General features: G+C 43.0%; 1 protein-coding gene across 1 annotated transcript in view; it reads right to left on the reverse strand.

Moving 5' to 3' along the window:
- Positions 1–14,059, reverse strand: part of LOC138304300 (serine protease 33-like) — a 229,764-nt gene that overhangs the window by 120,143 nt on the left and 95,562 nt on the right. Inside the window, exon 3 of the mRNA XM_069244252.1 lies at positions 9,363–9,528. Within this exon, the coding sequence (XP_069100353.1) occupies positions 9,363–9,528 (166 nt within the window). The remainder of the gene's footprint in view (positions 1–9,362; positions 9,529–14,059) is intronic.

The following is a 14,059-nucleotide window of genomic DNA, read 5'->3' on the forward strand; positions in this document are numbered from 1 at the left end:
GGGGCCCATTCAGCACAGCACCTGCCCTGAGTGAGTCTGGAGAGGGGGCTCCTCCATGTTCTTTGCAAAGGGGCACCCTCCAGTTTCGTTACGTCACTGATTGCCACTGTAGTTCCTGACACTGAACACAACTACTTTGTGTGCCAATATGCTCCTTGTGGAAGAGCAGAATGCGATCACTCACAGTAAAGCCAGCCGAAAGAGAAATAGAAGTTTAATAAAAACAAAATGTCTTTGTTAACACCAGACCTAATTAGGGACCAAGACCTAATTAGAACCCCTTCCCCATTGTGAATGTCACTGTAAACATTTTTTCAGAGCAGGCAGTGGTCCTGCAGACCACTGCCTGCTCTGAAAAAATTAAACGAAAACGTTTCATTTTTCGTTTTTGTAATGCACCTCGTTTTCCTTTAAGGAAAACGGGCTGCATTACAAAAAAAAAAAAACTGCTTTATTGAAAAGCAGTCACAGACATGGTGGTCTGCTGTCTCCAGCAGGCCACCATCCCTATGAGGGCCGCCATTCGCAAGGGGGTCGCAAATTGCGACCCACCTCATGATTATTCATGAGGTGGGCATTTGCTAAGCCCTTGTGAATCACAGATGGTGTCAGGGACACCATCCTACATTCGGATTTGCGACTCTCAATTTGCGGGTCGCAAATCTGAACCTACCTACATGTGGCCCCAAATTCTTAAAGAAAGTCACAAAAGTGCACCCATGGTATATGTCGTACCCCTATAAAATATTTGTGAACTGTATTTTAGCATGGGTAAATACGCATGTGTAGATTTGCTCATGTGAAAATCTATTGAGCATTTGCAAGTTCATTTTCCTTCCAGCCACTTTCTTCCCAACCCTGGAAGAAGTTCTAATTCTGCCATTGTCAGGAGTAAATGTCCAACCTTTCTTATTATGGGAAAATATTAAAGAGAAGCTGGTGAAAATCTTTAAAACATGCAGGTTAGTAGGTTTGCACACTCAAAGGCATTCCAGCCCTGGAACTAATGCTTACTGCTTACTCCAGCCCCAGTATGCAGATCTGCATAAAGGTGGCAAAATAGGGAAATTGCTACAGTAGGGATTGAAACTGCCAGTATTCAAGCCCTACTATGGTAGTAGCCCTGGCATAATCAGAAAGGCTATTATCAGAGCTCTTACATAATGAGATTGCTACCATAATTTGGCGCCACACTACATGGCACCAAAGGGACAAGTAGATCTTTTTACAGGACAAGTAGATTTGAGAAGCAACCTGTCCCCTGGACAAGTAGATATTTTAATAAATTCCACACCCCTGTCATAACTTATTCCATATCTAGCCCTCGAAAATGGGGCATATCATGTGGATCCTGGTGCTTACTGCACTAAAATCGGCAATACCCCGTTTTACTGAGCTCTTATCCCCGGCTGCAGTTTAACAAGCAATGACACGAAAATTCTCACGCTTGGTAATTACCAGAAGCTATAAACATCACACTAAAATAATTGTGATCTGATCGCAAACAAGTGTTTGCACATGGGTCGTTATTTTATGAGGCACTCATAATCGAGGCCTCCATCAATAGTTATGCTGAAAATATGGTGTTCATCTGGACCTCTGGACTTACTTTAGACACTCTTTTTGTATAATGTATGAACTTTAAAGTGAAAAAGACGTGATTACTATACCAGTGGTGGGTTGGGAGCTAAAAGCAGCTGTACAGCCCCTGTGGCCGATTCAGCCCCGAAGGAAACCTTTGCCACCTCCCAGCAAAATGATCCCCTGAATAACTAGAGCATATATTTCATTATTCTGCTGCAGGACTGCCCGCTGAGTGCGTTTGTTCGCCAGATGCTTATAAAAACTCAAACCAAACCATCAACGTTAAATATTTGCAGTCAAATATGTACTGTCTCTGATCATTCTTTTACTAGCTTTGTTACTTGTAGGGGAGGTGAGCTTTAGAAGACTTTGCCAGGCAACAATCACCTCCTGCTTCAAAAGAACAGGCCAAACACGTAATTTCAATAGCATCTCTTCACTGTTTCCACGCTTCATTGATCACTGGAGACAAAGATGAACCGAGTAAAGGTATAAAAACTAGCATTAGCACAGCCAGTAGTTCTGCATTTAATGTACTTGTGCATGCATTAAAGCCAGACAAAGAAACGAAAACCAGACTGCCTTGAAGGTTACTTTGATAAATCATGGTATGATGGCGAAGGAGTCTTCATTATAGTCCTCCTTTGGTTTCGTGTATGTGTGTTGGTATTTGTATAGCGCAATCCTATCTGAAAGGCAATGGAGTGCTCTACAGGATTTAAATGCTAAGATCTAGTCAGTGTTTGACTGGAGGTGTAGCTGGTTTCTTGTTATGGCATAATGACCTAGAAGGAAAGGAAGGTGTTTATTGAATCACCCTGTCCCATTGCCACTTGATCTTGTTTTGACATAGAAACAAAAAGATTGCAGTATTAATGCAAGAGAGCCCTAAGTATAGCCACTCTTTGGTTTCTATGAAACAGAGAAAAAAAGAACTATCCAGTCCTGGCAGCACCCATGAGAAACCACCAGGATGAAAGGGGCGGGTGCAGGCGGCAGGCAGAGGGGAAAAGCAGTGCAGAGACGAAGGAAAGATGAGACTGAGGGTGATATGACAGGGTGTTGAGAATGAGGAACAAACAGAGGAAATAGGGAGAGTTTAAGAGGGAGAACGAGACGAGGTGCAAGGTGGAGGGATAGGAGCACTGAGAGAACCAAATGTAGGCACGTGGAAGGGAGCTAGAAGGAGTGGACAGAGAGGGCTATAGTTGTAAATTAGTCCCTCATTTTTTTCATTGAAAGCTGCTGACTGGAGACAGAAGAATACACTCAAACAGCCAACAGTGTTAGATGATCGAAAACTGTGGCACAGGCTGAGCCAACATTTAATTCACAAAGTCTCAAGCCAATGACTGGAAATGGCTGGTCGAAGAAAGCCAGTGAGTTGAAAGGGGTGGGTCCAAAGCTGACTCTGTGTATATTGTAAGCAATAGATTTGACAGCTGCACTGTCAAATCCCAGACCCATAAAAGGAAACTGACAACAAAAAATCAAGAAAGCAAAAAAGTAGGCTGCAGGGAAAAGAAACAAAGATGCACATATATATAATCTGTTGTATTTTAGGATCATAGTAGTGGAAATCAATAATTCGCCAAAAGACACTGACATGCCACAGTACAGTCCTTTAGCATGTTGTTTCATAACAGAATAAAGGCCCAGCCTCCATTTGCTGACAAGACATGCATATTTTCACTATAGAGCTCAATTCTTTCAGCATCAATCATTCCAAGCATATGTTAAAGATAACTTCTAATCTCTTCCAATGTTACCCAAAACAGGTTCTGAAAAACTCTAGGATTCTGCTCATTATTATCAGGGGTGCCAAAGAAAACACGAGTATTACATTGTAAAAATATAAATAAATAATCAACTACAAAAGAACATTTTGAAGTACCACAATGAATTCCAAACAGTCTTTAGAAGTACCACAGGAATGTATGTAGCAATTAGCAGCAGATTGTTTTATCAGTTCAGGTTATAGTTTAATTGTGTCTTTGTTAGAGAACCACCTCACCAGTGGTTGCAGAAACACAACCCCTAAGCTGCCAGCAGGAATTGAGCAGTGTGGTGAACAGGACGCAGTGTCCTCATCTGGAGACCAAGTTCTGAGAACTCATTTGCCTGTGTACTTCTTCCCAGAATTCCCTGCCTTTCAATTCTTTATATCTCACTAGTTTGCTTCAAATGTCTCTTTTTTTAAATATTGATAAGTGGGCAAACATGTCAGTCGTTCACAGACTGTATGGTGGATAGTCATAAGATAAGACCGTGATACTCAGAGTAATGTATTTTCAGGTGACAATTCACGAGATGTGTTTAATGATTGTTATGGTCATTTGACAATAATAATGCAGTAATTATTTGCACTGTTTCTGACCTGTAAATGTTGCATGGCCATGGGCAGTGCAGGGTCCCCCCCGTGGCCCCCAACACTGGATTTCCACCAGCCTTTTTATGGTGAGCTCCCTGCCATGAAAAGGCTGGCAGAAAGAGGGGTTGTAATCAGCAAGGTGGCGTTGAGTTCAGTGCCGCCATGGCTGGTTACAAGCCTGACCCCCGTTACCCCATTGGGATCTTCGATCCTGGCGGGGCGGCGGGCTTTAGGCATGCATGCCCGCCAAACTTGTAATGTGGCGGTCAGCCCACCATGGCCACGATGGTCCAACGTCCACTGAGGGGCTGGAACTCCTAGGACCGCTAGCTTCATAAATAGACCCTTAGAGCGGGCTTATTTCCACTAACAGGGTTTCTATTCTGATCTTTCCTGAGTAGTTTACAAATATTTTAAACAGACCTAAAGGTTTATGAGTGTATTTTCGAATGATAAGCAATACCCAAAACCGCGACTGGTTAATAAAGTATCAGCAATGGATGTACATCTAGAAACTGACACATTAATACTATCATTTATATGATTTGCAAATTACACTAGACAGTTAATTCATAACAAGTCACAACTCATCAAAGATTATCATGTTTATTTACTACACATCAATGTGGCTAGCATGATCTTGATAGATTGTCAAAATAATCAGCAACAAGAGTTGATTCAGTGGGATGTGTTAAATCAGTGAGAAGGAGGTGGATATAAAAGAATAGGAAAACAGTGCTTAATTGGTGCTGGTGGTTGCAAGAGGTAGGCACTGGCCCTCATTATACTTTAAGGGTAGAAATACAGAAAAAAGCAGGAAGAGAAAGGCAAACCATGACAATGGGGGAAAGCATGGAAGAAAAAGAACCTAACACAGTGAGATAAAGAGATAGGAATTGTAGGGTGATTGAAGGAATGAGGTGTAAACATGACTAGGACATTTTGGTACTTGGGAGGACCAGAGATGGGGTTCTAAGAAAAACTTTGGGTCCCAAAATGTATTTTTTCAATTTCTGTGTGGTAGGCCTCATACTCTCCCTGTTCGCCACACAACTTTGACTTATTTTCATGATTTCCTAGGCAGTGATTCTGGGTCTGAGTGTGTATGTACTCACTTGGAGTGATACATTTACATTGTTAACACCATTTTACGTGTTGGACAGCACATACTACTCACACATGTGTTTTGTAACTGTTTTGTATTTCTTTCTCTAAGTAAGTCATTATCCTTCAGGAAGTACAACTCTAGCCCATAGACAGACCATATACTCTATGTATTTTTTATCTCCAAGTTAGACAAAAATCTCAGATGCTCATCTCCGAATCCTGATGGTGACCCATGGATTCATCCTATTGGGATAAAACGTCAATGTCAACAAAAAGACTATTGATCATTCAGCCAATAATTGACTGCTATGAACAGAATTATTCTTTTCTTCTATATAGATTCCCTTTGTCCCTTGTTATTTGCTATCATGGCTGGCAAATACAGGGCTGGTACTTGGTCTTTCATGGATGGGTAGTATAGTGACTCATCTAACTCTCTCTTTATGAGGGAGCGGCTGCTGGTGCTCAATTGAGTTTTTATTCTGCTTTCCAGTAGAAGTGTCAGAATGTCATGGATCTTACTGTCTTTATCACACCTTTGTCTTCACTTTTGATGCGTTCTGAGAGATTCCTTTCTGGGTGTTTTTCTTCTTACCCCTCCTGCCTCCTTTTCTTCTGGGACTGCTGTGCATTTGTCTGTGGTGGTTCTTATAGTTAATTCCTGTTATCTTTCAGCTGGCTTTCCCCTAGGCTTCTTTCACGTTTGGCATCAAGGCTTCTTTCCTATCATCAGCCTGTGCCCCAGTGATTCCCCTTCTTGCAATGGACAGCTCTCCCCACTGCTATATTGTCCTGGCTGCTGGATCACACATTATGTGGATCCTGGACCTTTTGAAGACTTTCTCTGGACGTGTTGTTCTCTTGGCTTTGTTCATGTTGGGTCTTTTTGGTGGCCTGGGTTTTCTGTGTGTGTTACAGGCTCTTTGCGCCTCTAATCATTCATCTCTTTGCTATAGTATGGTTCATCATCCCTGGTCTTCACCTTTCCTTTTCTGGGGTCCAGCTGTTTAATTTTTAGGTTCTATGGAAGATGACATGAGTCTGATTTATTTTTCTCCTAGGGTGTCAGGCTGTGTCCCTTACCCTCAAAGTCCTCTCCATTTGTTCTTGCCCTCGCATGGGAGTTTCACTGGGGCTCCACATTAGGATGGTGCAGGCTGGGTTGGCCTTCTATCTATTTTCATCTGATTTTCCAGCTCCTGGTGGGACGTGGAAGATACAGGTGAGAGTTCTCAGTATCAGCTCTTTTTACGGTCTGGATTGCATGTCTTTCTCTTCCTTTCTGGACATTGTATTCCTGGGGCCCTATTACACATAGGGTGCACTTTTCCTGTTTGCGACTCAGCATACCTTTAAATAGGTGCACTGTGCTCAAACAGTGAAAACATGCTGCCCTGGGGGCAGCACACTCAAGTGAAATACAGAATGGTGCTTTCACAGCCTCTTCATGTTTCACCGTGCAGGTGGAAATCTGCCTTCACTTTAAAAAGAAATTAGAGATACCTTGCAGATGGGTGAAGTGACTGACTGCACCCATCTGCAAGGGAATGTCTGGCCAGGCCCTGGGGCCTCCTTTACCCCCTCCAGAGGAGGGCCAACTGACTGTGGTTCACCTTTTTGTGGTGTTCTTTCAGTCTGCCTCCTGTCAGCTTCTTTGCCTTTGTGCCTGCACCCATAATACGGCGTGGGCCCAGAGGTAACAAGATTCTCTCATTTGCATAGGGCCATGCCCCATGCAAATGAGGGAACACCCTCCTGACATAGCGCTGGTGTTACATGTGTGCCAGTGCTATCTGTATTACAGAAGTGGCTGCACAAGCATCTGCAGTCCTTTCTGTAATGCCAAAGTACCCTGGGCGCACACAAAGTGGGGGCATATGCCAGCTGCACTCCATGGCACTTTCTGTAATAAGGCCCCTGGAGTAAATGTTTCAGATGATTCTTTGACCATTTCATCATCCACCACTTAAGCAGCTCTGGTGCCTCTATACATGGTTGTGGTGCAGGGTGGACCTCATGGTTTTGACCTTTTTGTTCTTATGCCAATTTGCTGTTTTTCCCCGGATTGTCTGTCCATTAAGTAGTTCCATGTCAACCCTTGGGTGTCCCCTATGGGGTTATTCCTGTCCATGTCTGCTGGCTCCCTCCCTGTGTGTTGCTACTCATTTATGAGCTGTAAGAAAATTCCTCTTCTTGCATGATCACTTGCATTTTTTTGAACTGATGCTGTTGGCTTTTGGACTCTGTACATACACTGAGAACCTGCTAACTAGGCCCAGAACATGTGCTGTGACCCTTAACAACTTGTTGGATTGGTTACAAATCTTGTCACATATAGCTAACATATAAGTCCCTAGCATATGATACCCAGGGCTTGTAAGTTAAATGTCATAAGAGGACTACAGTACCTATTGTGTCACCACTAAATTGACAATGCAAACAATATCTTCAGGTCCGCCCCTGAGGCATGAGTGTGCAGTTTTAAAACTGCAAATTTGACCTGGCATAATAAACCTTTTAATATTCAAAATAGTTTTCCCAAACCACAAAACTAACTGCTGGTTCTTCTCTCAGAGACCCAACTTCAGAAGCCTCTAGAAAGAAAAGAATTGTTTTCTTTTGAAATGACCCTCACCCACTCTAGTAGTGGAATGCCATGCTTGCTCATTGGGTTTGCCCAGCCCCTAAAAGCCAGGGTGAGCTCCACTGACATTGCAGAAGCACTTAAGAAGATCCTACGAAGGAGTTTAAGATTAAGAATATCTCACTCTTCAGAACGGTGTCCATTTATTGATAGTGAAGGTGGGTATAAATAAAGTAATAATGGGGGTACACTAAGATATTATAGTTCTATGACCCTCACTTCAAGCCGTCTACATGTTTCGACCCCTGTAAATGGCCTGTATTGTCCGTGGCTTTCATCAGGAGGTGTATCAAATACCAACCCCAGTGTTAATAAAAATAGCCTATTCGGTGAATGCTTGACAATGAAGTGATAATCAAATGCATGCATGGAGCAAAATTACTCACCTGAGTGTAGTTTAGAGTGCAACTGTGGCCTCTGTTTCAAATAACCACTGAGCTCCTCTGCAGGAGGCCGGGGGTGCCCCTGTAGTCACACAGTCAATCAAGTCACTGTCGTCAAGGAGAACAGGCTGCAATTGCACCCGATACAGCCTCCTTGTCCCAGGCTTGTGCTGCCGTTTGCCTTTTGCCAGGCCAAAGCCTGACTTTATAATACTTATATCTCACTCCTAAGGCAGGTCCTACAAAATCCCATCAGGCAGGGGTCATATAATTCAGGGCATGTTACTGAGGTTTTACATTCCCTGAAAATCTTCCAAAGTATTTTTTCATTGTGGCCATGCTGGCTGTCCCATTGAAAAGCACTGGATTACATTTTAACACCTAAAGATTGAAAACTTCAGTTTGGGAAGAGCTAGAGCCGTGATTCAAAATACCAAATTAATAGTAATTTAAAATCCAATCTAATTAATCAGATTTTAAATTACTATTATGAAAATGTCTTTTTTAGAAAATTTGAATTTTCCTGCCTAAAACCTCTAATAATCTTTTCAGAGTTAAGCCCTAAATGCCAGCTGGGAGGTGTTATTGGCTTTCAAGAAAGGGAACAAAAAGGCCTTGGCTGTTAGGAGGTGTGAGTATCAGACTAATGAATTTTACCCGCAAGTAATCACTCTATTATCCTGACAAACAATGGCTGAGCCAGCTGGGGCCTTGGGCACTGCTGAGATCAGACAGAAGAAAATCAACCAGTGGTGTAGGTGAGGCTGTTCCTTGCAGGGTATTACTTAGGGTTTTATGAATCGAAACTGCTATGCAGAGAATGGCTGACAAGAGGTAGATACTTGCCAATGACGTAAGGAATTCAAAGAGGAAGTAATGGAGCAGTGTATTTGGGGGCAGCTGAAGGTGCCATCTTCGGGCCTTATGGAGCGTAGGGGAAGGATCACATGGGGAGAGCCCTTCTGACCACAGATGTGTCTAAAGAAAAGGGCATCCACGCAAACACATTTATATCCAGGTTCCATTGTGTGTTTTCAATGTGGAGACATATACTTGAGACACAGGTACAATGGCAATGAGCTTAGATGTTGAATGTCACTGGCATTATGATTGTTGGTGCAAAGACTGATCTGACTATATCCTGTATCCTCATATGCTCTCGACTGCCAATCTCCTTGTGTCCAAATTCATCCCGAACGTACTGCAGTTCCTCTGGTCTTCCGGTCTAGTACTTGGTCCTAGAAGGAGCCTTAAGGTCAGTCAGTTTACTTACCTTTTATAGTAGCAGTGAGCCGCTGACAGCACCCAGCGGTTTGTGATTATGCTTCCTCCACAGACATGTTGCTTGTACACATGAATGCTGGCTTGCCATGGCCACGCCCCTTCTGCTGCATCTTGTCCACCCACAATCCGGCTAGAAGCCAAAGGCCGCCCGCACACTAGAGAAAACAGAGAGGATAATTAGAATTGCTTCATTTTTTAGTCTGACATTGAACTCAGGCCCAGCAAGACAAGAGTCACAGTGAGATTAACACCACGAGTGGACTAATGGGAAATGCATGCTTAAACATCCTATTTTGCTGCATTTCATATTAGCTCTGAAGGCATTATCATTTTCAAATTAACTCTGATAACAAAATCCTTAAAACGTCACAAATTCCTAGATCAAAAATTCCTAGATCAAATTAGACGAGATCAATATAACATAATAATTTGTAACACAAGTGTGAAAATATTGTGAATGCTTGATTTCATTTATTCTATACAGCTCTGACATTTCTTATGCAGAGCTACTAAGTCGTTCTCAGAAGAGGAACTTTTAAAGCTTGCTAGACGCTGCACTAGAAACTTTTGTAGAAGACCAACTGAGTTGCTGTAAGGGTGGAAAGTCCTTAACCAAGTGTTCAGCTCTTCATTTCCTGACATTTTTTTACTTTGTTTCTGGGGTTCCACGGTATTTTCCATGAATAGCACAGTTTCAAGAGCCTCTATGCTGAAAGGAATCCACCAGTGGTGTAGTTCTTAGGGAGGTTCTTGGCATTTCCTTAGAACCAGGAGGCTTCTTAACTTGTAATCTAAAGTATATACCCTTGTCCAGGTCTCGGCTGGTGGCTGTGGATTATAGCTTTTGGGGTGTAGTTTATTGCACCCCCCTTGTAAAATAAATCCAGCAACCTGTAGCATACAAGGCACTTTTGTGTTTATTTTTAATGAATGTGTGGAGCCTGGCGCAGTGCTTCCAGAACATGGTGCTGAGTGTCCTTGGATCCTGAGGGCTAGGAACTGACCTGTGAAGGTGCGCTGCCCTGGCCTCACGCTGCAATGAACTTTGCCTGCAGAGATGCCTCAGATCCTCCACGGAGACAAATGAAGTGGATACAGTGGGCCCGATTTAGAGTTTGTGGAGGGGGTTACTCTGTCACAAACGTGATGGACATCCTGTCCGCTGTATTTCGATTCCATTTTTTCTGAAGGAAATTGTAATACAGCAAACAGGATATCTGTCACGTCTGTGATGGAGTAACCTGTCTGCCAAATTCTAAATCATGCCCATAGTGCCTAGACATCATCGGTGTCCATGGCTCTGCTATGCAAACAGACTTCCTCATGGTAACACCTTTTATTGTTTTTGTACTTCCTTGGCCCAGTCCTTTTGTGCAGATCTCCAGCTCTTGGTTGACCTGTGTGCTAGCTAAATAGATATCTGGGGAAGAATTTGAGAGATTTCAATGTTTACCTTTGTCTCTACTGGTCAAGTAGCATCTATACTCACTTCAGTACCAATGTGCATCTACAATGACTTGGAGTTGCTAGAAAAGGCAGGTCAGCAGATGTCCACATTTTTGGGGTATGGCAAATGCTAGTACTAAACCACCAGGTAAGGAGGTCTTATGGTTTCCTTATTCTGAACACTAAAGTTCAAGATTCTTTGGGGTGTATTTATTAAAGCGTTGCATCACCATTGCGCCACTCAATAGCGCACCAGTCTCTTAAGTTAGATTTATCAAGCAATGTAAGACCACTTGATGTGACCTTGCCTGGCTTGATACATCAATTTGTTGCGTTACTGTACCCTAGGAAAGCGTTCCATGAGTGGGGAATGGGTGTTCCCATGCATTCACCGATGGATTTTGGCACATTCCAATATTTACCATTATTGGTAGACCTGGAAATGCGTCAAAATCCTATGCCTCCCCAGGTGAGGAGTTACGAGGAGAAATATCTTTATTTCTCCTCATTACTTCCTCTTTCTATGTGGGCTGCATTCTGCAGCCCACATACGAGGACGAAAATGCCTTTTAAGATTGCTTTTGTGCAGAAGGTGGCCCGTCCTGAAAAGAAAACAATCCTATATGCAACTCAGACATCCTTGCACCATGGTGCAAAGGTGCCTGTGTTGGCGATCGGCAGCACACAGTGAGCTGGTGCAAGGAAAAACAGGAATGCGCCATGCAAAGTTAAGTACAGCGCATTCCTGCCCTTTCCCTATCACACAGTGCATTAAGGTGACTTGCAGTGCTGCGCTGTGCAACTTTTTAATAAATATACCCCTTTATTTTTATTGTGCTAAGGTGTTTCTCTTGTTTCTGTAAATTTTGCAGTGCCCATGCTCGGTTGGTAATCCCATGCTTGTGAACAATAAACACAAAGTAACCAGGTTCTTGAGGGACAATTTGGCTCTTTTAAATTAAAGACAGCATAGTATTTATGAAAAATGTGACTGTGCTCGTGAGTAGGGTAAATTGCAAACAATATACACTGTGTACAATTTATTTTCCTGTTTTGAAATTGTATCTTTTTCAGGATCATTCTTGATTTTTTCATTGTTAACGATCTACAGTGTGCGCAGCTCAAGCCCCTTTTTTCCTGATATATTTTCAATCTGTATTTAATTTATTAGATTTTACTGTTTGATCGTGTCTCTGTTTTCTCTGTGTACATAATTTTGATGTATTACTAAACTGTTGTTCTTTTATGCAACTTATGCTTCGGTTCAACCTAAACCCCTCATTCTTTGTGCTAGGCCTTGATTCTAATTTGAGGAAGCCCAGAAGGCCACATTTTCATCGCAGATTGAGACCTCAATGTCCTTGTTAGTGGTTAGTGGTATCCAGTAGCTGATCTGGTTGGAGATGGGTTTTTTAGGAGCAGGGGCAGATGAAAGTGCACCACCACCAAGAACAGGTCCGTCACTGCCAGTGCCATTAAGGATGCCCCTGTCTTTGGGGAGTGGGGGGGCAGGAAAGCAGGCACTGCCCGTCCTTTAGGGCGGAGGGGCCACACCCCCCCCACCTTTTGCTCCTCATGAAGAGTGCCGGTCAGGCTGAACAAAGGTCAGCCTGACAGACACTCTTCATGTTCAGGTCAGGCAGCCAGGAGCGAGACATGTGCGATTTGCGCAGACTCCTGGCTGCCTGAGCTGAACTTTGCTGAGCCGAGGAGGTCACACCCACAGGAGCCTCAAGGCCCTCCCCTGGGTGACGAGGGAAGCGTCACTCATTGACTTTGACTTGAGCGCTTCAGGTTTAAGCCCTGAAGCGCCCAGGGCGAGTGTCAATCAGTGACATCTTGTCACAGAGTGGGGTGGGGTCAGTAGTCTCACTGACCCCATCCCACACTGTGATGAAGTTGGGACTGCTGCCTCCCCTCGTTGGCTGAACTAAGGTCAACCCTCCTGGGACCTCCGAGACTGAAGGTAAGTGTGTGTATGTGTGTGTCTGATCTTTTTAAATGAATGTTTGGTGCGTGTTGATGTGTTGTAGATGGATGTGCGTGCGTGCGTGCGTGCGTGCATGCGTGCCTGCATGTGTGTGTGGGTGTGGGTGTGTGTGAAGAATGAGTGTGGGTGTGCTTTCTGCCCAGCCCCCTCCCTCCTAAAACTGCCGGCTGCCACTGCAGGAAAGTCAACATTTAAGCCTGTTTTTTTAACCATTTTAAAAGCCTAACATGTTGTGTCCAACAAACTCATTTTGGTAGTGGTTACGTTGTAAAAAAAAGTAAGTGGTAGGGCCCTTCTAAGTAGGCCACTGCAGCTTGCACCACCCATTGCCCGTGCCAACTCTGCTAATGCCAGTACCAACATCTAAGGCCTAGCCATTAAACCTCTATTTGATTTATTCAAAGTTGCTGGAGCCATCCTACGTTAATCCACTTTCAGACGCAAGATATTTATAACATAAATCACCCAAGACTAGGATTCAGCACCCCAGCCTCTCTTAAGTGAGGGGTGTGTCTTTATAATACTTCTTAGAAAATAGTAAAGCAACATAATCCCTGCTAGCTGGTTTATCCTATATGTATATGCTATTACTAGGCACCTTCAGCATTATACACTATCTGCAAAATTAATTCTGATCTTTTTTTTGTAGATTAAAAAGAATTCGGGTTAACATGTAGCCTTGTTAGACAATCTCCTCACAGTAATGCTTTTAGCCATTTCCCCACTGAAAGTAAACCCATTCTTGCATTGGTATCATGAATACATTCTTACTACCTCTATGAGGCTTGATATGGATATAGCGTTCATACTACCTTCATAAGACTTGGTATTATGATAGCATTCTTTTTACCTCGGTAAGACTTGGTATCATGATAGCATTCTTACTACAACATTTTGATTTAATCCCAGATACAACATGATACCTACGAACCTCTTTCTAGCAACATATTTCAATGATGATGTACCATAAACAGACTCCTAAAAGGAGGAACTTGCATCTGTTGGTAACAGAAAATATTGGGAAATTATTACAGTATATAGTTCAAAACACTGACTGATCATAACCTGGTCTGGTCGAATCTGGCACGAAGCCTGGAAAATATTTTCAATGATCCAGTCGTGGTCTCTGAGCAGAAGAGCCTTCACAAGAAACTTTTTTAAAGCTTTATATATAATTTTATCAATGAACATCAAATAGCATAGCACATTATGTGAGATCCACCCCCTCCCACCGAAGAAAGAAATATATA

This window comes from Pleurodeles waltl, chromosome 7, assembly GCF_031143425.1.
Source record: "Pleurodeles waltl isolate 20211129_DDA chromosome 7, aPleWal1.hap1.20221129, whole genome shotgun sequence".
NCBI lineage: Eukaryota > Metazoa > Chordata > Amphibia > Caudata > Salamandridae > Pleurodeles > Pleurodeles waltl.